Genomic DNA, 25,287 nt, shown 5'->3' with positions numbered 1-25,287 from the left:
GATCAGTGCTGTGGTCTCAACTTCTTTCAAAAATGACTTGGATGAAAGGATGGATGGGATGGTTGCCAAATTTTCTGATGACACAAAGATAGGAAGGAAGGTAAGTTGTGAAGAGGACATAAGCAGGCTACAAAAAGACACTTCCTCCTACCTCTCCCTGGACCATGACCCCACCACTGAACATCAAGCCATTGTTTCCAGAACTGTCACTGACCTCACCTCCTCTGGGGATCTCCCTCCCACAGCTTCCAACCTGATAGTCGCCCAACCTCGGACGGCCCGCTTCTATCTCCTACCCAAAATCCACAAACAGAACTGCCCCGGTAGACCGATCGTCTCAGCTTGCTCCTGCCCCACAGAACTCATTTCTCGTTATCTTGACTCCCTTCTCTCTCCCCTTGTCCAGTCCCTTCCCACCTACATCCGTGATTCCTCTGACACCTTACGTCACATCAACAATTTCCAGTTCCCTGGCCCCAACCGCTTCCTCTTCACCATGGACGTCCAATCCCTCTACACCTCCATCCCCCACCAGGATGGTCTGAGGGCCCTTAGCTTCTTCCTCGAACAGAGGCCCGAACAATTCCCATCCACCACTACTCTCCTCCGTCTGGCTGAACTTGTTCTCACGCTGAACAATTTCTCCTTCAACTCCTCTCACTTCCTCCAAATAAAGGGTGTGGCTATGGGTACCCGCATGGGCCCCAGCTATGTCTGTCTCTTTATGGAGTATGTGGAACATTCCTTGTTGCAGTCCTACTCCGGCCCCCTTCCACAACTCTTTCTCTGGTACATCGATGATTACTTCGGTGCCGCTTCATGCTCTCGTCGGGACTTGGAAAAATTTATTAATTTTGCTTCCAATCTCCACTCCTCCATCATTTTCACGTGGTCCATCTCTGACACTTCCCTTCCCTTCCTTGACCTCTCTGTCTCAATCTCTGGTGATAGACTGTCCACCAATATCCATTACAAACCCACCGACTCCCACAGCTATCTCGACTACAGCTCCTCACACCCCGCTTCCTGTAAAGACTCCCCATTCTCTCAGTTCCTTCGCCTCTGTTGCATCTGTTCCGATGATGCTACCTTCAAAAACAGTTCCTCTGACATGTCCTCCTTCTTCCTTAACCGAGGTTTTCCACCCACGGTCGTTGACAGGGCCCTCAACCGTGTCCGGCCCATCTCCCGCGCATCCGCCCTCACGCCTTCTCCTCCCTCCCAGAAACATGATAGGGTCCCCCTTGTCCTCACTTATCACCCCACCAGCCTCCGCATTCAAAGGATCATCCTCCGCCATTTCTGCCAACTCCAGCATGATGCCACCACCAAACACATCTTCCCTTCACTCCCCTTATCGGCATTCCGTAGGGATCGCTCCCTCCGGGACACCCTGGTCCACTCCTCCATCACCCCCTACTCCTCAACCCCCTCCTATGGCACCACCCCATGCCCACGCAAAAGATGCAATACCTGCCCCTTCACTTCCTCTCTCCTCACCGTCCAAGGACCCAAACACTCCTTTCAAGTGAAGCAGCATTTCACTTGCATTTCCCCCAACTTAGTCTACTGCATTCGTTGCTCCCAATGTGGTCTCCTCTACATTGGAGAGACCAAACGTAAACTGGGTGACTGCTTTGCAGAACACCTGCGGTCTGTCCGCAAGAATGACCCAAACCTCCCTGTCGCTTGCCATTTTAACACTCCACCCTGCTCTCTTGCCCACATGTCTGTCCTTGGCTTGCTGCATTGTTCCAGTGAAGCCCAACGCAAACTGGAGGAACAACACCTCATCTTCCGACTAGGGACTTTACAGCCTTCCGGACTGAATATTGAATTCAACAACTTTAGGTCGTGAGCTCCCTCCCCCATCCCCACCCCCTTTCTGTTTCCCCCTTCCTTTTTTTTTCCAATAAATTATAAAGGTTTTCCTTTTCCCACCTATTTCCATTATTTAAAAAAAAAATTAAAAAAAAACCTCACTAGAGTTATACCTTGAGTGCCCTACCATCCATTCTTAATTAGCACATTCGTTTAGATAATATCACCAACTTTAACTTTAACACCTATGTGTTCTATTGTACTATTGTCGTTGACATCTTTTGATGATCTGCTTCTATCACTGCTTGTTTGTCCCTACAACCACACCCCCCCCCACCTCTCTCTCTCTCTCTCTATCTCTCCGCCCCCCCACACACACACCTTAAACCAGCTTATATTTCAACTCTTTCTTGGACTCGAACTCAAGTTCTGTCGAAGGGTCATGAGGACTCGAAACGTCAACTCTTTTCTTCTCCGCCGATGCTGCCAGACCTGCTGAGTTTTTCCAGGTAATTCTGTTTTTGTTTTGGATTTCCAGCATCCGCAGTTTTTTTGTTTTTACAAAAAGATATAGATAGGTTAAATGAGTGGACAAAGATCAGGCAAATTGAGTATAACGGAAAATGTGAAAATGTCCATTTTAGCAGGGAATAAAAGAAAGTATCTAAGTGGGGAGAGATTGCAGAGCTCTGAGGTGCAGAGGGATCTGGGTGTTCTAGCACATGAATCACAAAATGATGTATGCAAGTACAGCAAGTAATTAGGAAAGCTAATAGAATTATTATTTATTACAAGGGGAATTGAATACAAAATTAGGGAGGTTATGCTACAGTTGCACAGGGCACTAGTGAGACCACCTTTGGAGTACTGTGTACAATATGGGTCACCTTATTTAAGGAAGGATGTAAATGAGTTGGAAGCAGTTCCGAGAAGGTTTACCAGACTATTGCCTGGAACAGGTGGGTTATCTTATGAGGAAAGGTTGGACAGACAAGTCTTGTAACTGTTGGAGTTTAGAAGAGTAAGAGGTAACTTGATTGAAACATATAGGACAGAATTTTTGGGTTAGGGGGTGGGCACAATCGGCGGGCCTGGGGATCAGCCAGGGAACAGACCGCCTGACTGTGATTTCACACTGGTTGGCCAATTAATGGCCAGCCAGCGTGAAACGTGCACTGAGAAGCTCAACATTGCCGGGGTGGGGGTGGGGTTGGGAAGAGGGCAGGCGCTGATGTCAACGTGGGCACGGGCCAGCGCTGAGAGAAAGCTCCCTGAAGGCAGAGAGGTGTCTCAGGGAGCTGCAGACCCGAAAATCCTCAAATAAAGTTTTGAAAAGCAGGAAAGAAATGTCTAAGCATCCCAGTCAGGCACCTGAAAATATACATGATAAAATACTGTCCACTGATTTTTTATTTTCATTGTACTTCATCACAGAAATCTCATCCCACCCTTGGATGAGGTTTCATTAAAAATGCAAAGGCCATCTAGCCAATTCACCAATCTGTCAACTATAAGGTTAGTTGGGCAATGTAAAATTAAAGACAATTATGCCATTAATGACCTTATTTGGTCTCTTAATTGTTGGTGGACACGCTTCCGACTTTTGCGTCTGCCCAGCGACCAAAATATAGCGTGAGCACGGGATGACGTCAGGACACTCGCCCGACGTCATCTCACGTGATTTCACACCAGATCAGGTTGGACGTGTGCCCGCCCGATCAGTGTAAAATTCTGCCCTTAAGATCCTGAGGGCTCTTGACAGGGTGGATGGGGAGAGGATGTTTCTTCTTCTGGAAGAATCTAGGACTAGGGGTCACTGTCTAAAAATAAAGGTCGCTCATTTAAAACAGATGAGGCAAATTTTTTTCACTCAGAGTGTCATGAGTCTTTGGAACTCTCTTCCTGAAAAGGTGGTGGAAGCAGAGCCTTTGAATATTTTTAAGGCTGAAGTGGATAGATTCTAGGTAAGCAAGGGGCTGATAGCTTATTGGGGTTACGTTGGATGAAGTTTTCATGTTACAATCTGATCAGCCATGATCTCATTAAATGGCAGAGCAGGCTTGAGGGCCTGAATGGCCTACACCTGCTCCTTGTTTGTATGTTCATTACTCAATAAAGAAATGTTTTCTCCAAGGTGAAATTCAGCTCCACCTGCTTCTGGTGGAACATTATAGTTTTGACCATATTGCTTCCCTTCCCTATAGGTACAATGACAAAATCTCAAAATGTCTTCCTTCTCAAAATGATGAATGACTATTGTTGATCATGCCTATTCTGGGTGAAAGTATTTTACATTTAAATTTACCTTTGTGTGATTCATGAAAATGATAACCCCATTTTAAATTTGAAACTGTGGTTTGCACTCAAGCATTTCAGGTTTTGAGGTAGATATAAAATGAACTCCAGATATTAAAACAAAGAATACTGGAAACACTCGGCAGGTAAGGCAGCATCGGTGGAGAGAGAAACTGAGTTAATATTTCAGATCATTAGCCTTTTATCAGAACAAGAAAATGCTAGAGATGTAAAAGGTTTTAATTAAATACAGAGGTGGGAGAGGGAGAAGATCAAAAGGGAAGGTCTGTGATACAGTGGAAAGCAGGAGAGATTAAATGATGAAAGAGGTGACAGTGCAAGGTGAAAAGGGATGGTAACAAGTAAATAAACAAAATATGGGTTTAGAGGAGGTGTAAATAGAAGAGCAGAATCATTACCAACAGTTTCTGTCCAAAGGGAAATGGGGACAGAGTTTGTGATCTGAAATAGTTGAATTCATTGTTGTGTCCAGAAAGCTGTAAAGTGCCTAATCAAAATATGAGGTGCTGTACCTGGAGTTTACACTGAGCTTCATTGGAACAGTGCAGGAGGCCAAGGGCAGGGAGGTCAGAGTGGGAGTGCAGCGGAGAATTAAAATGACAGGCTTACCTGTGTTCGGGTGACACTTGCGGACTGAAGAGAGGTGTTCTGCAAAGTCGTCACCTAAGTTACATTTAGTCTCCCCAGGTCCACTAGTATCCAGGTCCAATAGCCAACAATATATTAGCTAGACAAGGAATCAATGAATTATTTGCAAAATTTGATGCAGTTTTAAAATCATTTGATGCTTATTTTAATCTCAGATGTAACAAAATCCTTGAAAGGACTAAATTTAATAAACAGGTCCAGCAGCCAGGAAAACCTGTCGGTTCCTTCACTAATTAACCATACAGAATGGCTGAAGACTGTGATTATGATGACCTGAAATCTGTGCTAATTAGGGATAGAATAGTTGTAGGAGAGGCAGCTGACAGACATGCTTCAAATGAAGGAAGATCTAGCCTTTGAGAAAGCCATCCAGATTGTCAGGCAATCTGAAATCCATTTGCAGTACAAATCCATATTAAGGGGAGGAACAAACCACGGTACAAAGTAAACGCCACTGTCCAGTTAGTGAAACAGCACAGAAACAGGGACACTCCATGCCAAGGGATGCAATACCCTAACTGACCAGTAGAGCGACCATGCCGTTCCTGTGGAGAAAAGTGTCCCCATCAATGTCCAGCAATTTCAGTCCAATGCTTTCAACTTAACCTTATAGGACACTTCGGGAAGCTGTGCAAAACCAAAATGCACAACCCTCCAACAAGGATTCACGAGGTTGAGACAGCACACCAAGAGGACACATAACAGTGCTTCTTGGGTGAGGTCAAAGATACTGGATTTTCATTCTGGAATGCAAACATCTCAGCTGATGGCCACTCACAAACTTTAAGTTGGATACGGGAGCCAGTGTTATGTCCTATCAGGCAAAAAGAAACTGTAGCTGAGGGACCTCTGGCTATGAACAACAGACACACCAATCTACGGGCCAGGAGGAATCTGACTTCCGGTCACAGGCATGACTCTGGAACCACTAAGGTATGGAGGCAAACAAATTGAGCTGGTGTACGTCATCCGTAATCAGTCATTTTCTCTCTTGAGCAGATATGCCTGTGTATCCCTGAATCTTCTCAAGATGACAGAAGATGTCAAGACAACTGCTGTTGTAAATTATATAGAACTGCAAGTTCCCGAGAGCTCCAACAAGAAAGATTCTCTTGAATTGTCTTCTCTTTTTGCAGAACTCGTTAGTTATTACAGGTGGCAAAAGCCTCTCCTTGGTCAGACCAGCCAACAACTCATATGGTTACCACAGCACCTTGAGTAGATGACAGTCAAGAGAGGAACCAGCAATGAGAAGAGCCTCAACCTCCAGTTCCAATGCCAGTTGGAGAGATAAACCCTGAGACCACAGGGCAGACACTACAATCCCCAGCCAGCACACTGGAACCAATTAGCAGCCATCCATTGACGACAGGTTCTGAATAAGTCCCAAAGGATTGGAAAACTGCCAATGTAACACCATTATTCAAAAAGGAGGGGAGACAAAAAACAGTTAACATCCGTCATTGGGAAAATGTTAGAGTCAATTATAAAGGATGTAATTGCAGAGCATTTAAAAATGCATAATATAATCAAGCAGAGTCAGCATGGCTTCATGAAGGGGAAACCATGCCTGACAAATTTATTAGAATTCTTCCAGGAGGTAACAAGCAGCATAGATAAAGGGGAACCAGTAGATGTAATGTATTTGGATTTCCAAAAGGCATTCAATATACACATAAGGCTATTTAATAAGATAAGAGCCCATGGTGTTGGAGGTAGTATATTAGCATGGATAGAGGATTGGCTAACTAATAGAAGACAGAAAGTGGGATAAGGTGGGATAATTGCATTTTCAGGATGGCAACCAGGGATGCCACAGGGATCAGTGCTAGGGCCACAATTATTTATAATATATATTAATGACTTGGATAAGGGATGTGAATGTACTATTGCCAAGTTTGTGGATGACACAAAAATAGGTGGGAAGGCAAGTGGTGAGATGACACAAAGAGTCTACAGAGGGATATAGATGGATTAAGTGAGTGGGCAAAAACTTGGCAGATGGTATATAATGTGGGAAAATGTGAGGTTATGCACTTTGGCAGAAAGAATAGAAGACCTGAATATTACTTAAAGGGAGAAAGACTGAAGAAAGCTGCAGCACAGAGGGATTTGGGGGTGCTGGTGCGTGAATCACAAAAAGCTAGCTTACAAGCTTAGCAGGTTATAGAGAAGGCAAATGGAATGGAATGTAAAACTAGGGAAGTCTTGCTAAAACTATATAACGCACTAGTTAGACCACACCTAGAACACTGTGAACAGCTTTGGTCCTCTTATCTAAGTAAAGATATGCTGGCATTGGCGGCAGTCCAGAGAAGGTTCAGTAGATTGATCCCGGGTATGGAGGGATTTTCTTATGAGGAGAGGTTGAGTAGGTTGGGCCTGTACTCATTGGAGTTTAGAAGAATGAGAGGCAACCTTATTGAAACATGTAAGATTCTTAGGGGGCTTGACAGGTTAGATGCTGAGAGTTATTTCCCCTTATGGGAGAGTCTAGAACCAGAGGGCATAATCTCAGAGTAACAGGTCGCCCATTTAAGACAGAGATGAAGAAGAATTTCTTCTCCCAGAAGGTGGTGAATCTATGGAACCCTCTACCGCAGAGGGCTGTAGCGACTGTGTCATTAAGTATATTCAAGGCTGAGATAGACAGATTTTTAATCAGTAAGGGAATCAAGGGCTATGAGGAAAAGGCAGGAAAGTGAAGTTGAGGATTATTAGATCAGCCATGATCTCATTGAAACAGACTTAATGGGCCGAATGGCCTATTTCTGCACCTATGTCTTATGGTCTTATGGTCTTTATGGACAGCACACCACACAGCCAAAAGCAAAGGTGAGCTTACAACCAAGTCACAACCTCACAACAGGAAGAGTCATCTTCCATCCCAGCATGCATCATGATGAGCCACACAAACGAAGAAGAGAAAAAGACACTATAGAGATGAGCCCAGAGTTCATCCATCCTGTAAAGAGTGGGATAAACCAACCACCATCAATCATTACAACTGGGGAATTGACAAAGAGCGATTCAGTGCCAAAGAATGGAAAAGGGGTATGAAGGCACCCAGATGCCAGAACAACCATCAATTCAACAAAGTTTACCTGCAATGACAGAGCCTGATGTGATCCCACAGATGGGAGAGCAAGATATGGAATGGTTATAAGGCCACCAGACTGCCTGAACCTATGAACTCAGAGACTTGAGGGAGGGGGGAGATGGGGTAGTAATAATGATGCAATTCATGGGGGTAAAATGCAAAAACTGCAAACTTGTAAATACATTGGATAAAGACTTGGGGGAGGTGCAGTATAAGGGTCTGGTACATAAAAGTTTAATGTGGCACTGAGCCGTCCACACAGTGATGTAACTCTTTCGAGTACAAACACGTTTCCATCTGTTCCTATTCAGATGAAATTACATTGTTTCATAATTTGCTTTAGTGAGATGTGAACTCTTGATACTCTTTTGAGTAAACCTGTTTCCATCTGTTTCAGATGAAGTTACATTGTTTCATAGTTTGCCATTGTGAGATTTGAACTCTTGATACTCTTTTGAGTAAACCTGTTTCCATCTGTTTCAGATGAAGTTACATTGTTTCATAGTTTGCCATTGTGAGATTTGAACTCTTGATACTCTTTTGAGTAAACCTGTTTCCATCTGTTTCAGATGAAGTTACATTGTTTCATAGTTTGCCATTGTGAGATTTGAACTCTTGATCTTGGGGTTACAAACCCAGTACCATAACCACTTGGCTATCAAACCGGAATTCCACACAGTGATGTAAGAGAACATTTGACCCACACCTAGGGGTCAGTGTAGTGTTGAACAGAACCATATGTAGAAGCAAGCATGGAGATAACTCCTAGCTTAGACCTTTACCGTACCTATGTATATGGTTTCTAGTAATTATGAATACTTACTGTTGAACTACTGAAGACAATGAGTACCTTAATAAGACTTACTAAACTATGCCCAACACTTTACAACAGGTTTATCTTTTGTATCTTTATTTGTACCTCCTTTTGCCTCCACATCATCCCTTTTGCCATTCAACTTCCCCTGTCTAAAGTCAGGGATCCGAAAGATTAACTCTATTTCTTCCTCTACCGATGCTGCCTGACCTGCTGAGTACTTCCAGCACTTTCTGCTTTTATTTCAGATTACCAGCACCCGCAATAGTTTGCTTTTGTTTGTACCAGGAAACGCAACGACAACATTTGCGGGCCGGTAATTGGGCCAGTAAAGATGCAGCCAGCAGACTCTCCCGTTGTAAAAATCAGACAGATCCTGATTCTGTGCCTGGGCAAAGTCTCTTTCATGAAAAACGCCGAGCGTGATTTAGTGTCTTTCAAAAAAAAACATACTTTTAAGCCAATGACGTTCGGAGTTTGAGAATAGGCATTTTCCCACCCGATTATAGGAATTGACTTGAGTTACGAAGCGCAGTCGCAGTGGGAGGCAGATTCAGAGTGATCTATGCCATTTACTCGAGGAAGATAATATCATTTCTGAGTTTGCGAGATGTCATCACGCTCCAGTCCGAGAACCTCTAATGGGGAGGAAACAAAGAAAGTGGCGATTATTGGCGGTGGCTTGGTATGGTTCGTTTCTTCTTCAGAGAATCAAGCATTTATTTGCAGTCAGTTAATGTTTTCTTGCAGGTTGTGGCCGCACATGAGGGCTGAGGGACAACTTTAATTACTTCAAAACGAGCCAGCAAACCGCTGACTTGAGATCACATCGAACCCAATAGAAGCCGATCTTCAGAGCCGATCAACCCTTTTAAAATTCAAGTTTATAATTTGTAAAAAAAAGTGTATAAATGCTGTAGTCGCAAAGAGTTTTAGAATAACAGAGTGGATAGTCATTTCAAATTTGTGACTAAACTGCTTATTTTCCCTGTTTTTTTTAAAGAAGCTAGAAAGATTTTCCCCAATGAGTTCCCTAATCAGGATTTTACAAGAAGCAGGATTTGAATTTACATGCTCATCCACCCATTGGATCTAGAGTCCAATGCCTCACCCATTTGGCCATGTCATTGTTTTGCTTTTAATTTTGATGTGACTGTTCAATCCTATAGTGACTATCCTGAGTAAATAAGTGACTTGATGTTTTCCTTAAATAGCTGGTCCAAGAAGACACATAATGCTGCCTCAGTTCTGCTGATCAGTTATGCTGATTCCCCAAGCAATGGACCTGTCATTTCCTCACAGAATCAGAATCTCAGTGCAGAAGAGGCCCTTCGACCTATCGAGTCTGCACCGACACATGAGAAACACCTGACCTACCTACCTAATCCCGTTTACCAGCACTTGGCACGTAGCCTTGAATGTTATGACGTGCCAAGTGCTCATCTAGGTACTTTTTAAAGGATGTGAGGCAACCCGCCTCCACCACCCTCCCAAGCAGCACATTCCAGACCATCACCACCCTCTGGGTAAAAGATTTTTTCCTCACATCCCCCCTAAACCTCCTGCCCCTCACCTTGAACTTATGCCCCCTTGTGATGGACCCTTCAACTAAGGGGAACAGCTGCTCCCTATCCACCCTGGCCATGCCCCTCATAACCTTGTACACCTCGATCAGGTCGCCCCTCAGTCTTCTCTGCTCCAACAAAAACAACCCAAGCCTATCCAACCTCTCTTCATAACTTAAATGTTTCATCCCAGACAACATCCTGGTGAATCTCCTCTGCACCCCCTCCAGTGCAATCACATCCTTCCTATAATGTGGTGACCAGAACTGCATACAGTACTCCAGCTGTGGCCTCACCAAGGTTCTATACAACTCCAACATGACCTCCCTACTTTTGTAATCTATGCCTCGATTGATAAAGGCAAGTGTCCCATATGCCTTTTTCACCACCCCACTAGCATGCCCCTCCACCTTCAGAGATCTATGGACACACACATCAAGGTCCCTTTGTTCCTCAGTGTCATGCCCTTCATTGAATATTTCCTTGTCAAATTACTCCTTCCAAAGCATACCACCTCACACTTTTCAGGGTTAAATTCCATCTGTTACTTATCTGCCCATTTGACCATCCCGTCTATATCTTCCTGTAGCCCAAGACACTCACCCTCACTGTTAACCACCCGGCCTATCTTTGTGTCATCCGCAAACTTACTAATCATACCCCCAAATAGTCATCTATGTCGTTTATATAAATGGCAAATAATAGGGGACTGAGCCCAGATCCCTGTGGTATGCCACTGGACACTGGCTTCCAGTCACTAAAGCATCCTTCTGTCATCACCCTCTGCCTCCTACAACTAAGCCAATTTTGAATCCACCTTATCAAATTACCCTGTATCCCATGTGCCTTTGCCTTCTTTATAAGTCTCCCATGTGGGACCTTGTTAATGGCTTTGCTGAAATCCATATAAACTACATCAATTGCACTATCCTCATCTGGTCACCTGGTGAATATTTAGTCCAGAAGGCTGTAAAGTCCCTAGTCTTCCCTGTAAGTATATCAATGGGAAGAGGATAACCAGGGAAAGAGTAGGGCCTATAAGGGACCAAGGGGGCAATCTATGGGTGGAGCCAGAGGACATCACTAGAGTGTTGAATGAATACTTCATGTCCGTCTTCACCCAAGAGAATGAGGATGATGGTATCGAATTCGGGGAGAGAGACTGCGAGATTCTTAAGCAAATTGATATAGGGACTGACAAGGTATTGGAGGTGTTGGCAGGCTTAAAAGTGGACAAATCTCCAGGTCCAGATGATTTGTGTCCAGACTGATGAGGGACTGATTCATCTACACACCTGGTCACCTCAAAAAATTCAATCAAATTTGTTAGGCATGACCTCCGTCTGCCAAAGCCATGCTGACTATCCCTGATCAAACCTTGCCTCTCCAAGTGGAGTTGGATACTCTCCTTCAGAAATTTCTCCAGTAGTTTCCCTACCACTGATGTGAGACTCACTGGCCTGTAGTTCCCTGGTTTATCTCTACAACCCTTCTTAAATAGCGGAACCACATTAGCTGTTCTCCAGTCCTCTGGCACCTCCCCCGTGGCCAGAGAGGAGTTAAAAATTTGGGTCAGAGCCCCTGCGATCTCCTCCCTTGCCTCCCTCATCAGTCTGGACACAAATCATCTGGACCTGGAGATTTGTCCACTTTTAAGCCTGCCAACAACTCCAATACCTTGTCAGTCCCTATATCAATTTGCTTAAGAATCTCGCAGTCTCTCTCCCCGAATTCGATACCATCATCCTCATTCTCTTGGGTGAAGACAGACATGAAGTATTCATTCAACACTCTAGTGATGTCCTCTGGCTCCACCCATAGATTGCCCCCTTGGTCCCTTATAGGCCCTACTCTTTCCCTGGTTATCCTCTTCCCATTGATATACTTACAGGGAAGACTAGGGACTTTACAGCCTTCTGGACTGAATATTCAGTTCAGCAACTTTAGATCATGAACTCTCTCCTCCATCCCCACCCACTTTCCGATCCCCCTTTTTCCCATAATTTATATATATTTTTCTTTTCCCACCTATTTCCATTATTTTTAAATGTATTTCCATCCATTGTTTTATCTCTACCTTTTAGCTTATTTTGATCCCTTCCCCCCACCCCACCCCCACTAGGCTATGTACCTTGCTTGTCCTTTTTTCTACCCTTAATGTCAGCATTAGCACATTTCTTAGCTAACATCACCACCATCAACACCTTTTTGTCCTTTTGTCTATGACATCTTTTGGCAATCTCCACCTATCACTGACCCTTTAGCAAAAACTCTCCCACCCCGCCCCGCCCTTAAACCAGCTTATATTTTACCTCTCTTCTATTTTTCCTTAGCTCTGTTGAAGAGTCATACAGACTCGAAACGTTAACTGTATTCCTCTCTGCAGATGCAATCAGACCTGCTGAGTTTTTCGAGGTATTTTTGTTTTTGTTTTAAACTGTACCATGTTTTGGTCACTATCACTAAAATGCTCACCCACCACCACCTCAGCCACCTGTCCAGCTTCATTCCCCAGAATTAGATCCAGCAATGCATCGTCCCTTGTTGGACCCTCTACATATTGACCTAAAAAGTTTTCCTGTACACATTTCAAGAAATCCACTCCATCCAAGCCCTTAACGCTATGTCTATCCCAATTAATGATGGGAAAGTTGAAATCACCTAATATAATTACCCTATTGTTATTGTTTTTACTCACCTCCACAAATTGTGCTCATATTTGCTCCTCAGTTTCCTGCTGGCTATCTGGGGGCCTATAATAAACACCTAACAATGTGGTTGCCCCTTTTTTATTCCTAAGCTCTATCCACAAAGCTTCATTCGATGCCCCATCCAAGATATCATCTCTCCTTACTGCAGTAACGGACTCCTTAACTAATAATGCAACACCTCCTCCTCTTTTACCCCCTCCCCTGTCTTGCCTGAAGATTTTATATCCTGGAATGTTGAGCTGACAATCCTGCCCTTCCCTCAACCACGTCTCAGTGATGGCTACTATATCACAATTCCACATGTTAATCCTCACCCTTAACTCATCCGTTTTACCTGTAATACCTCTGGCATTAAAGTAGAGACCATCCAGCCTTGCCTTCCTCCCTTGAAGTTTATTGCAGCTGTACTCCCTCTGACTTGATTGTTTTACTGTATTATGATGTGTCCCTATTCTGCTAAAATTCTGTGTCCCCTTCCCCTGCCGAATTAGTTTAAACTCCTCCCAACAGCACTAGCAAACACGCCCGCAGGATGTTAGTCCCGCTCTGGTTCAGATGTAGACCGTCCCGCTTGTACAGGTCCCACCCTCCCCAGAAACGGTCCCAGTGATCCAGGAATCTAAAACCTTCCCTCCTGCACCAACTCTTCAGCCACGTATTCATCTGTGCTATTCTCCTATTTCTGAGCTCGCTAGCATGTGGCTCTGGGAGTAATCCAGAGATTACAACCCAAGAGGTCTTGCTTTTTAGTCTACTACCTAACTCCCTGAATTCTTGATGCAAAACCTCATCCTTCTTTCTACCTATGTCATTGGTACCAACATGTACCATGACCTCTGCCTTATCACCCTCCCCCTTCAGGATGCCCCCTTCAAAAGTGCTACACTTTGTATGATATAAGGATTGGTTTTGTAGATCCACGTGCCTATTTTTGTGTGCAATGCAGAGAAACTGAAGGAGGCTATTTCCACCCCACCCCCCACCACACACACACCCACCCTCACACCCACCTCTCCTTATTTCTTGATGTCCTTACCCAACAAAAATCTGTCCCTCTCAGGCTTGAAAATTTTTGATTGACCCAGCATCCACAGGCCTCTGGGGGAGCGAGTTCCAGATTTCCACTATCCTTTGTGCGCAAAAGTGCTTTCTAATTTATATTCTAAATGGGATAGCTCTTTAAGATTATGCCAAGTGTTGCATGACTAGACCTCTAGAAAAAGGTCCAACCAAACTCAAATAAGTACAATTTATTTTATCCAAGTCCTGTATAATCAAAAAAAACTGACATCTTCTTAAATTATTCTGTTCAGTCCTTTTTTTAATTTTAATGCTGCAGTTTTGTAGTTTCTTTTTATTTGCTCAATCACTGACTTTCTGACGGCTGTTATTGTGAACAATGACTTTGTTATTCCATCACAGTACTTCATTTGTCTGTATTAATGTCATTTTTATAAAGTTGCTGAAAAAGTAACTTCTTTAATTAAAAAGCTATTAGTTTGACTAGATGTGTGGTATGTACCATAATTGCTTTCAAGTGATGAAGAAACTGGTTTTGCCAGTCAAAATAATCATTTAATTAAAAAAATTAGGATATTATTATACTATATTAATTAGGAAGGCAGTTGATCAGTTGTGGTTGTCTCGCAGACAGTCTAATTGCTGATTCACCTACGTCTAGCAGGATCGACAGCTGATTTAGACAATATGAGATTCGTAATCTACATGAATGACAATAATTAACCAGTGTGCTCGAGCATCAGTTAAGTTTTGTTCAGGGAGTCTAAGCTACTGGCTTCTGTTTTTGCATTCCTTTCACTGGTATTTCCCTCTCTAGATCATACACCAACTGCAACGAGAACACAAACAAGTGAGCTTTCCCTGGCTTTTACCAGTTCACAGTGCCTACTATAGGATATTTGAAAATAGCCCCATAATGACTCCTTTTTATATTAATTCCCTCATCTGTGGGCAAGTGCCTTGGCAATGTACAGCCAGATAACAATATGCCTGAGATCAAGAAGTGGCATGAAGGACAGCTAAAGTAAAACTCAAAGTTCCAACATTTCAAGGAATCATGCAATGGGTGATATACTCGGCCTCTTATCAATCATTTTAATTAATGTTTTACTTTCTTTTTATCATTGCATTCCTTGTTCAAAATTAAACACTAAACCCTTCCCCCGTAAAACCATTGCTGCCTCAAAGGAAAACAGTGATGAAAACTCATGTTAACATAATTGTAGATCAGTTTTGTTTTTATTGTTCCCCCAGGTTGGTGCTTTAAATGCATGTTTCTTCGCAAAGAGAGGCTTTCAAGTGGAACTTTATGAAGCACGCAAAGGTGGGGTTTATTTTCTGCTTTAACATTTTCAGATGAACACATCTCCAATTTGCAGTGTAATCTTCGTTATGGATGTAGTTAAGAGTATCTGTGAGGTGCACAATTACTATACTCAATTTAAATTTCTGAATTTATGTATCTGTTATTAAAAATCCTATGTAAACTGAAAAATTCTTGTCCATATATTGTTTTCTATGCTTGAATTTTGAGTCACACTATTTATATCAACATTTAACATCTACCATTGGTAACCTTATCTAAAGATTTACGCATTTTATTTGCCATCATACCTTGATCAACCAATCAAATCACAGAAATTAATTTTTGAAAACATTTTCTCAAATTTTAATATTTCAGATGTCCAGAACAAGTTTAAAAAAAATAACTTAATTGTGCACAGCCACACAGCAACAGTCTTTTAGTACGTTCACCAACATTTCTACTACAAGACCTTTGTCACTCTAAAAAGGCTGGGCTTTGACTGGATAATTCTTTCACACAACAGTTGCTTTCAAATAGGCGTTCATTTTAAACAAATGCAGTTCACTGCATTTCCCTGCATGCAATCTTCTCATCGACATGTGTATAAAGGTCCGTTTCTCATCTTGTAGAACAAGATCTCCCTCCTCAAATCCTCACACTGCTGCCAAAAATAGTACTGTACTCTGACACCTCAGCACTGAGCCCAAATCCCTTTCATGGTGCTCCTAGGGTCACCCAAAATGCCAGTACATCAGCGTTCCTAATAATACTGCTTACCTTAACCATGACCTTATAAACCTCTAATTCAGTATGAGGAATTCCATATGAGAATTGTTAGTTTATTGAATAGTTGAAGTGTTATTTTTGTCAATGTAGTTTCAAAGGTGCTTAAAGTCTCCATTCCCACAGAATCATTTTGGGAAATAGTGGTGGATTTAACTCTCTTCATGATGTGGGAACGGGTCAGCAGCGAAGTTAAAATCAAGCTAGCCAGTTTACTAGCCCTTTCCAGCTTCGATGCAATTTTACACTGGGTCTTTTGCTGGGTAGCCTCATTAATCTATGCAAATAGGGGTCCTATGATGTAGCTAGGACTCAAATGCAATTTAGAGGGCCTGCTGGGTGGAATGTGTGCCCTGGACACTCTGAATAAAGACTGTTTGTCAAGAGGAAAAGGCCGTTAAAAGTTTTTGTGGAACCCGCAAGGAGCCTGAGTAGTTCCCAAAGCTCTACAAGAATAATGTGGGTTTCTGCTGCCCACACTACCCAACTCCATGATCACCGTCCCCTCTGCTCCTACTGTTCTGCAGCCTGGGTTGGCCTCCGGGCTGCTGGGCTAGTGAGATGCAATGAGGCGCCCGTCAGAGGTGTGCAACTTGCAGATGGAATGGTTTTGTGACTTGGCCCTCAAAATGGACCAAGCTGCCATCCCCATGGATTGGGTGTTACTTTGTGTGCACCTCCTGCCTGATTATTAAAAATGCCCTGAGTGAGTCATCACATTTTGTTGTGATGGTCACATTTAAGCAACATCTGCATGCACTACACACACCTTGCGGAGATGGGGGGGGGCGGTGGTGGCAGTGTGGGAAGGGGTGCTGGGTGCTGGTTTGTTCAGTTGGCTAGACAGCTAGCGCGTGGATCAGATTTATGTCAACTACATGGAGTTCGATTTCCATTCTGACTGAGGTAGACTCAGGGCCTGCCTCCCCACCCTAACCGTAGTAAAAAATCATGGCACTTGGCCATACTTTGGTGAATAATTACCAAGGATTTGCCTTTGGGCAGAGTGCTAGAAAAGAAGAACCTACATCTTTAGCAGAAGGAATTTTAACCTATTGTTCCAATGATATAGTCAATAGGTTCTACACTCTTCCTAATTGGGAGCAAAAATAAGGTGACCTTACCTCAACAATAGACTCATATTGTCATTAGAGCACAAAAGGATGCCATTCGGTCCAACAAGTTCATGCCAGTTCTCAGTAGAGCAGTCCAATCAGTTCCATTCTCTATCCAGTAGCCCTTCAAATACCCATCAAATTTCCTTTGGAAATTATTCATCGTCTCTGCTTCTCCCACCCTTACAGGCAATGAGATCTAGGTCGGTATCACTCCGAGGAGAATAAACCCAGCTTTTCCAAGCTCACCTTGTAGTTAAAATCCCTCATCCCACCAACCCTTTCTGGTAAATCTCCTCTGCACCCTCTGAAGGTCCCTCACGTTGTGCGGAATTTAATAAGAAGAGCACGGCTCCTGATGGTGGGACATCATCAGGAAATGGATCCCACTTCAGCTGACGTATTGGGAACTGCCACACATGCAATCGTGATACAAGTTGTAAGTGCATGCAGCAGGCAATCAGCAGGGTTGGCCTGTAAACAGCCCTCTTGTGCAAGCATCCAGTCTCTGCAGGCAGGGAGAACTGATGCCAATCGAGAGAAGTACTCACCCACCTGCAGGGTCATCTTTAAAATTTGTCAGCAACTTGCAGCCTCCAATCTCCCCTTGACAGTCTCTATCAGGTGACCCTCCCATCACTCCCCCTTTCATCTGTCAATTTATATTCTTGGACACGTCCTTTTTTTTAATTCTTTCATGGGATTTGGGTGTCCCTAGCTAGGCCAGCATTTATTGCCCATCCCTAATCTCCCTTGAGAAGGTGGTGGTGAGCTGTCACCTTGAACTGCTATAGCCCACATGGTGTAGGTACACCCACAGTGCTGTTATGGTGAGAGTTTGACAGTGAAGCAATGGCAATATATTTCCAAGTCAGGATGGTGAGTGGCTTGGAGGGGAACTCCAAGATGGTGGTATTCCCATGTGTCTGCTGCCCTTGTCCGTCTAGGTGGTAGAGGTTGCAGGTTTGGATAGTGCTGTCGAAAGAACCTTGGTGAATTGCTGCAGAGCATCTTGTAGATAGTACACACTGCTGCTACTGTGTGTTGGTGGAGGATGTGAATGTTGAAGGTGGTGGTTGGTGGGGATGGGGGTGGGGGGTGGGGGGCAATCAGGCAGGCTGCTTTGTCCTGGATGATGTTGAATTTCTTGAGTGCTGTGGGAGCTGCACTCATCCAGGCAAGTGGAGGGTATTCCATCACACTCCTGTCTAGACCATTTCAGAGGGCATTTAAGAGGCAACCACGTTGCTGTGGATCTGGAGTCACATGTCTGTAAAGAATGTTAATGAACCAGTTAAGTTTTTATTGCAATTGCCAATGGTTTCATGATCACTTTTACTGACACTAGCTTTATAATTCCAGATTTATTAATTAAATTTAAATTCCACCAGCTGTGAGCCCAAAGCATTTGTCTTGGCCTCTATAGATTGCTAGTGGCATTATCACTAGGCCACCGTCTCCCCCTTTTGTTGTAGCCTCTCCTCCTGCTCCCAAGGTTGTAAGACTATCGGGTATCAGACCCATAACGAATTCACCAAGTGAATTGTGTGAAGGAAGCAGGAACTGATGTGAACACCTCTGTGTTCATGGCTCTTATCCATACAGCAGCTGAGCAATGAGATTTTCAGATCCTCTAATGGGCTATACCCAGAACTCCTCCCACAGCACAGTGGCCTCCTCCCACTTGGACCTGGACCCTTGCCAGCTGAAAGTAAGTTAGCATAAATTGCCAGCAACTCAGTCAGAATCACCCTCCACCTGGAGCACGCACCCTCCACCTTTCCCCTGTCACCTTCGAATTTGTGTCCATCACCTTTGACCCTCCAAACATCATCCTGCACTTTCCCCCCTCACCCTCGAGCCTCTCACCATTATCCCTAACCCAGTGGCAGTGACAGTGGAGATCTCTCCCCTTTGAGCCTATCGTCCTCGAGCCATTCCTCCCCTGATACTGGCCTTACCTCCATCAGCCTTTATGTGTTCTTAGAATCCCCCGAGTCACTCTCTCAGACCTTTGATCGCTCTTGCCTCAGACTGGACCTGCCCTCCTACTATATCGAACTTCTCCCTGTAGCTATGGACTTTCTCTGTTTCGAACAGCTTTCCCATTTAGACACCCAGGACTTGACAGTGGACAGTATTGCAACAGTCCTTTAGGCCCCTCATTTTGCATTTCCTAATTCCTCCCCAACCTCACTTAATATGCCAGGCCCTCCATATTGTACAGTTACACCAGCCACACCGCTTCCTCAAAGCCCTCCTTCTCCCCTCTTGGCCCAACTGCAGCTGCTCCTCTTCCTCAAAGTGCTCCTTTTGCCCTTCTTGGCCCAACCCTACCAGCTCCCCTTCTTTGAAGCCGTCTTGCTCCCACTTATGTCCCTGACCCAAAACCCTCCCGTTACCCCCAAATCAGCCTTGTCCCTATGGCCGCTCCATCCAACCTGCCATTCTCCTCCCCTGTGCTCCAGAGTTTGACAAAGACAATCGCTCACCTCAGACCCAACTGGACAAGCTCAATTGTGGTGCCAGCTTTAGACAAGTGTGAAAGTGGCGCCATGAGATTCCTGTGTAGCGTTGACTTAATCTTGAAGGTAGGACCTAATTTGAAAAAATTTTGATATAGAATATTCATGGGATGCAAATGCATTGAAAATAGGAACCCACCCCCGGATGGTGTGAGGCCTGACCTGCCCCCGACTTAATCTGTACACCTCAGCCCGCCAGTGCAAAACTGAAATTTCAGATCATGTCTGATTAGTTCTCTGCACCCAACATGTTTCTTGCTCACAGAGGCCGCATTAAATTCCACGTATTGTTCGGAAGGCATGGTGACCAGTATTGGGCACAGTACTCCAGTTGTGGCCTAACCAGAGCTTTATAAAGGTTCAGCACAACTTCCCTACTTTTGTGCTTAATTCCCCTATCTTTGAAGCCCAAGATCCCTTATGCTTTGGTAACTACTTTCTTGATATGGCCTGCCGTCTTCAAAGATCTCAGCACATGAACCCCAAAGACTCTCTGCACACTCTTTAGAGGCTGACTAATTTTGATAAATACCTCAAGACCAATTGTTTCTGTTACCTTGTAAAACTGGCATATAGCAGAAAGGCCCAAGGTTCAAATTTAGTTATATATTGATTGAACAAAGTCACTGATGGGGATAGTACAAATGGACTCCTGTGCTAAAGTGGAGAAAAATTAGCCTTGGTTCCTTATCACTACACATGGATCCATCCTGGAAAGTGCATATCTGCATATCCAGTGAGGGCAAAATTAGGTTTTTCAGTAATATTGACACAATGGAATAGTCCAGAGTCCAAAGATAAGAATTGACCATGTGATGTGATGGAAGGCTACCAGGGCTCTCATGGAACCAAACCCCAGCAGGAGTCACCTGTTTTGGAAGAGAATTGGGAAAGAAAATCCCAGTTGCTGCTATTGAGCTCATTGGTATAGCGGAGAATTTTCTCCCCATCGGTGGTGGGGGGGTGTTGGGCAGGAGCGGGTGCAGGTGGACGTGCAGCTGATTGCCACCCACAATCGGTTGGGCACCACTATTTTACATGGTCGGCCCAATTAAGGCCTGTCCAGCGTGATGCGCACCTGGAAGCGCTGAGCATTCCCTGTGCAGGCAGGGGGAGGAGGGAGAGTTGGAGCCTGCACTCTTTTGTGCATGCGCGCAAAAGAGCCCAGAAATCTCCCTGAGGCACAGAGCTGTTGTTCGGGCAGCTCCGTTAATTCCTTTAATTGATATTTAAATGACCTTAAGAGGCCTTTGACAGTTCGGTGGGCACGCAGCAGATTCCGGTGCGCGCCTGCTGAACTGAAGATCTGAATGATGCGCGCTGACATCGGGATGCACGCCCAATGTCACCACGCGTCATTTAACGCATCGGCGAGCAGGCCCCGCTATTGCTCGCCGACCCGAAAATTCTGGCCATAGAAACGTGCAGCACAGAAAGAAGCCAAACCAGCCCATCATGCCTGTGCCACCTCTGAAAGGTACATCCAATGACTTCCACGCCTGAGTTCTTTCCCCATGGCCCTGGAAATTTCTTTTTTTACAAGTATATATCCAATTCTCTTTTGAAAGTTACTACTGAGTCTGCTTCCACCATCCTTTTAAGTAGTGCATTCCAGAGTATTACTTAATGCTCTCACACTTCTAAAGGGGGAGGACAAACAGAGAAAGATTGAGGTACATATTGATACCAATGACATAGGGCTAAGGTTCTGCAAGCAGAATTTAGGGAACTAGGAAGCGGATTAAAAAACAGGACCTCAAAGGTAGTAATCTCTGAATTACTTCCGGTGTCACATGCTAGTGAGTATAGAAATAGAAGGTTAGTCCAGATGAATGCGTGGCTGAAGAGATGGTGCAGGAGGGAGGGCTTTAGATTTCTGGGACATTGGGACCATTCCTGAAGGGGGGGGGGTGGGGTTGGGGGTGGACCTATACAAGGGTTGCACCTGAACTGGAATGGGACCAACATCCTTGTGGGGAGATTTGCTAGTGCTGTTGGGGAGGGTTTAAACTAACTTGGCAGGGGGATGGAGTCCTGAGATGACGTTCAGCAGGGGGAGATGCACAGCCAAAATTAGAAGAGAGAGCAAGTGAGTCTGGAAGACATAGAAATTATAGGCCAGTTAAGGCACAAGGGATAAAAACAAAAAACTGCAGATGCTGGAAATCCAAAACTAAAACAGAATTACCTGGAAAAACTCAGCAGGTCTGGCAGCATCGGCGGAGAAGAAAAGAGTTGACGTTTCGAGTCCTCATGACCCTTCAACAGAACTGTTGAAGGGTCATGAGGACTCGAATCGTCAACTCTTTTCTTCTCCGCCGATGCTGCAAGGCACAAGGGAGTTTGGCAAGATTGGATGGTATTTATTTTATTGCAAGGAGTCTGATGAATAAGGCAGATGAGTTGAGGGCACAAATTAACAAATGGAAGTATGATGTCATTGCTGTCATAGAGACATGGTTGAGAGAGGGGCAGGATTGGCAGCTCAATATTCCAGGATATAGGGTCTTCAGGTGAGACAGGGAAGGAGGTAAAAGAGGAGGGGTTATCGCAATATTGATCAAGGAATCAATTACAGCAGTAAGGAGGGATGACATCTTAGAAGGCTCCTCAAATGAAACCATATGGATAGAACTTAAAAACTAAAAAGGAGTAATCACATTGCTGGGAGTGTACTATACACCCCCAAAACAGCCAGAGAGAAATAGAAGAGCAGATATGTAGGCAAATTTCAGAGAAGTGTAAAAATAATAGGGTATTAATAGTGGTGGATTTCAACTTCCCCAATATTAACTTGGTTAGTCATAGTGTGATAGTTTAGAGGGAGCGGAATTCTTAAAATGCACCCAAGAGAGCTTTTTAAGCCAGTACGTAGAAGATCCTACAAGGTCATGGGCTTAATTTTAGGGAATGAAGCCAGGCAAGTGGTAGAGGTATCAATGGGGGACCATTTTGCAGATAATGATTGTAACTCCGTTAGATTCAAGGTTGTTAAGGAAAAGGACAAGGATGGGCCAGAAATCAGAGTTCTAAATTGCGGGAAGGCTGATTTTAATAAGATCAAATATGATTTGGCCAGAGTGGACTGGGAGCAGCTACTTTTAGGTAAACCTGCATCAGAGCAATGGCACTCATTCAAGAAGGAAATAGGGAGAGTACAGGGCCAACATATTCCAGTAAAGATAAAGGGTGGGACCAACAAATCTAGGGAACCCTGGATGTTGAGGAATATACAGGATTGGGTAAAGAGAATAAGGGAGGCTTATGGCAGATACCGAGGGCTCAAAACAGCGGAAGCCCTAGAGGAGTGTAGAATGTGTAGGGGGGAACTTAAAAAGGAAATTAGGAGAGCAAAAAGGGGGCATGAGAAAACATTGGCAGGTAAAATAAAGGAAAATCCAAAGTCATTTTACAAGTACATTATGAGTAAGAGGATAACTAGGGAAAGAGTAGGGCTCATTGAGGACCATAGTGGTAATTTGTGTGTGGAGCTAGAAGACCCTACTAGAAGTAGGGTTCTAAATGGATACTTTGTGTTGGTATTCACAAGTGAGCGGGACGACATGGTTATGGAAATCAGGCAGAAGGACTGTGATATAATTAAAGAAATTAGCATAGAAAGGGAGGAGATTCTAAGTGGTCTGGCAAGCTTAAAAGTAGATAAATCTCCAGGCCCGGAAGAAATGTATCCCAGACTTTGTTGGGTGAGGCAAGGGAGAAGATAGCAGGGGTGCTGGCAATAATTTTCAATACCTCTCTGGCCACAGGAGAGGTGTTAGAGGACTGGAGGACAGCTAATGTGGTACCGTTATTCAAGAAGGGAGGAAGGGATAAAGCAGGGCACTACAGGCCAGTCAGTCTAACCTCAGTGTTGGGGAAACTATTGGAAGCAATTCTGAGGGACAGAATTAATCTACACTTGGAGAGGCAGGGATTAATCAAGGACAGTCAGCATGGTTTTGTTAAGGGGAGGTCATGTCTGACCAATTTGATTGAATTTTTCGAAGAGGTGACCAGGTGTGTAGATGAGGGCAATGCATTTGACATAGTCTGCTTGGACTTCAGCAAGGCTTTTGATAAGGTCCCACAGAGGAGACAGATAACGAAGGTAAGAGCCCATGGGAGCCAAGGCAATTTGGCAAATTGGATCCAGAATTGGTTGAGTGGCAGGAAGCAGAGGGTGATGGTTGATGCATGTTTTTGTGACTGGATGCCTGTGTCCAGTGGGGTTCCACAGGGATTGGTGTTGGGTCCCTTGCTGTTTGTGGTATATATAAACGATTTAGATTTGAATGTAGGAGGGTTGATCAGTAAGTTCATGGATGACATGAAAATTGGTGGGGTGGTAAATAGTGAGGAGGATAGCCTTAGATTACGGGAGGATATAGACAGATGGGCTGATCAGTGGCAAATGGAATTTAATCCGGATAAGTGTGAGTGCACTTGGGCAGGACAAACAAGGCACGGGAATACACGAAGAATGAAGGACCCTGGGAAGTACCGAGGATCAGAGGGACCTTGGTGTGCATGTCCACCGGTCCCTTAATGTAGCGGGACAGGTAGATAAGGTGGTTAAGAAGGCATATGGGATACTTGCCTTTATTAGCTGAGGCATAGAATATAGGAGCAGGCAGGTTATGCTGGTTAGGCCACAGTTGGAGTATTGCGTGCAGTTCTGGAATCCACGTTGTGGGAAGGATGTGATTGCATTAGAGAGAGTGCAGAGGAGATTTACCAGGATGTTGCCTGGGTTGGAGTGTTTTAGTTATGAGGAGAGATTGGATAGTTGGGGTTATTTTCTTTGGAGCAGAGGAGATTGAGGAGGGACATGATTGAGGTGTATAAAATTATGAGGGGCACTGAAAGGTTAGATAAGAAGGAACTTTTCCCCTTGGTGGATAATAACCAAGGTGCATAGATTTAAGGTAAGGGGCAGGAGGTTTAGAGGTGATGTGAGGAAGACTTTTTTCACCCAGAGGGTGGTGGGAATCTGGAACCCACTGCCTGAAAAGGTGATAGAGGCAGAAACCCTCATAACATTTAAGAAGTATTTGGATGTGCTCTTGCGATGCCAGGGCATACAAGGCTATGGGCCTAGTGCTGGAAAATTGGCTTAGAATAGTTAGGTACTTGTTTGACCAGCACAGACTTGATGGGCCAAATGGCCTTTTTCTGTGCTGTAGACCTTTGTGACTCTATGACTATGATTTCTGGTTGGACGTAGCTAATCGAAACTATAATATTTAAGAAAAGAATATATCAAAACACAGTTAACATATCTCATTTCCTTCTTGACAGATATTCGAACTGCGAAAGATGTAAGGGGAAGGAGCATCAATCTTGCTTTATCTTACAGAGGGCGGCAGGCTCTAAATGCAATTGGAATGGAAGACCAGGTATGGAGAATCTATCCATTTTCCAATAAAATTGGTTGAAGTAAATCATCTGGGGCACATTTTCCTCTTTATTTCAGATAAAAGATTAAATGCCCTGATAATGTACATTCTGCTAAACCCAAGTTAAACAGCTGGGTCCTTGCAATTTAGATTCTATCTCATGCTGC

At 44.2% G+C, this 25,287-nt stretch overlaps 1 protein-coding gene across 1 annotated transcript in view; it reads left to right on the top strand.

Moving 5' to 3' along the window:
- The first annotated feature begins 9,309 nt into the window (after nt 1-9,309).
- LOC121288725 (kynurenine 3-monooxygenase-like) overlaps nt 9,310-25,287 on the top strand; it is an 86,629-nt gene continuing 70,651 nt past the window's right edge. The window contains exons 1-3 of the mRNA XM_041207503.1: nt 9,310-9,384; nt 15,250-15,319; nt 25,023-25,120. Of these exons, the coding sequence (XP_041063437.1) occupies nt 9,310-9,384; nt 15,250-15,319; nt 25,023-25,120 (243 nt within the window). The remainder of the gene's footprint in view (nt 9,385-15,249; nt 15,320-25,022; nt 25,121-25,287) is intronic.

Source organism: Carcharodon carcharias, chromosome 2 (genome assembly GCF_017639515.1).
Source record: "Carcharodon carcharias isolate sCarCar2 chromosome 2, sCarCar2.pri, whole genome shotgun sequence".
Classification (NCBI taxonomy): Eukaryota; Metazoa; Chordata; class Chondrichthyes; order Lamniformes; family Lamnidae; genus Carcharodon; species Carcharodon carcharias.
Note: the sequence above shows the minus strand (reverse complement) of the source record. Positions and strands in the feature narration are given on the sequence as shown.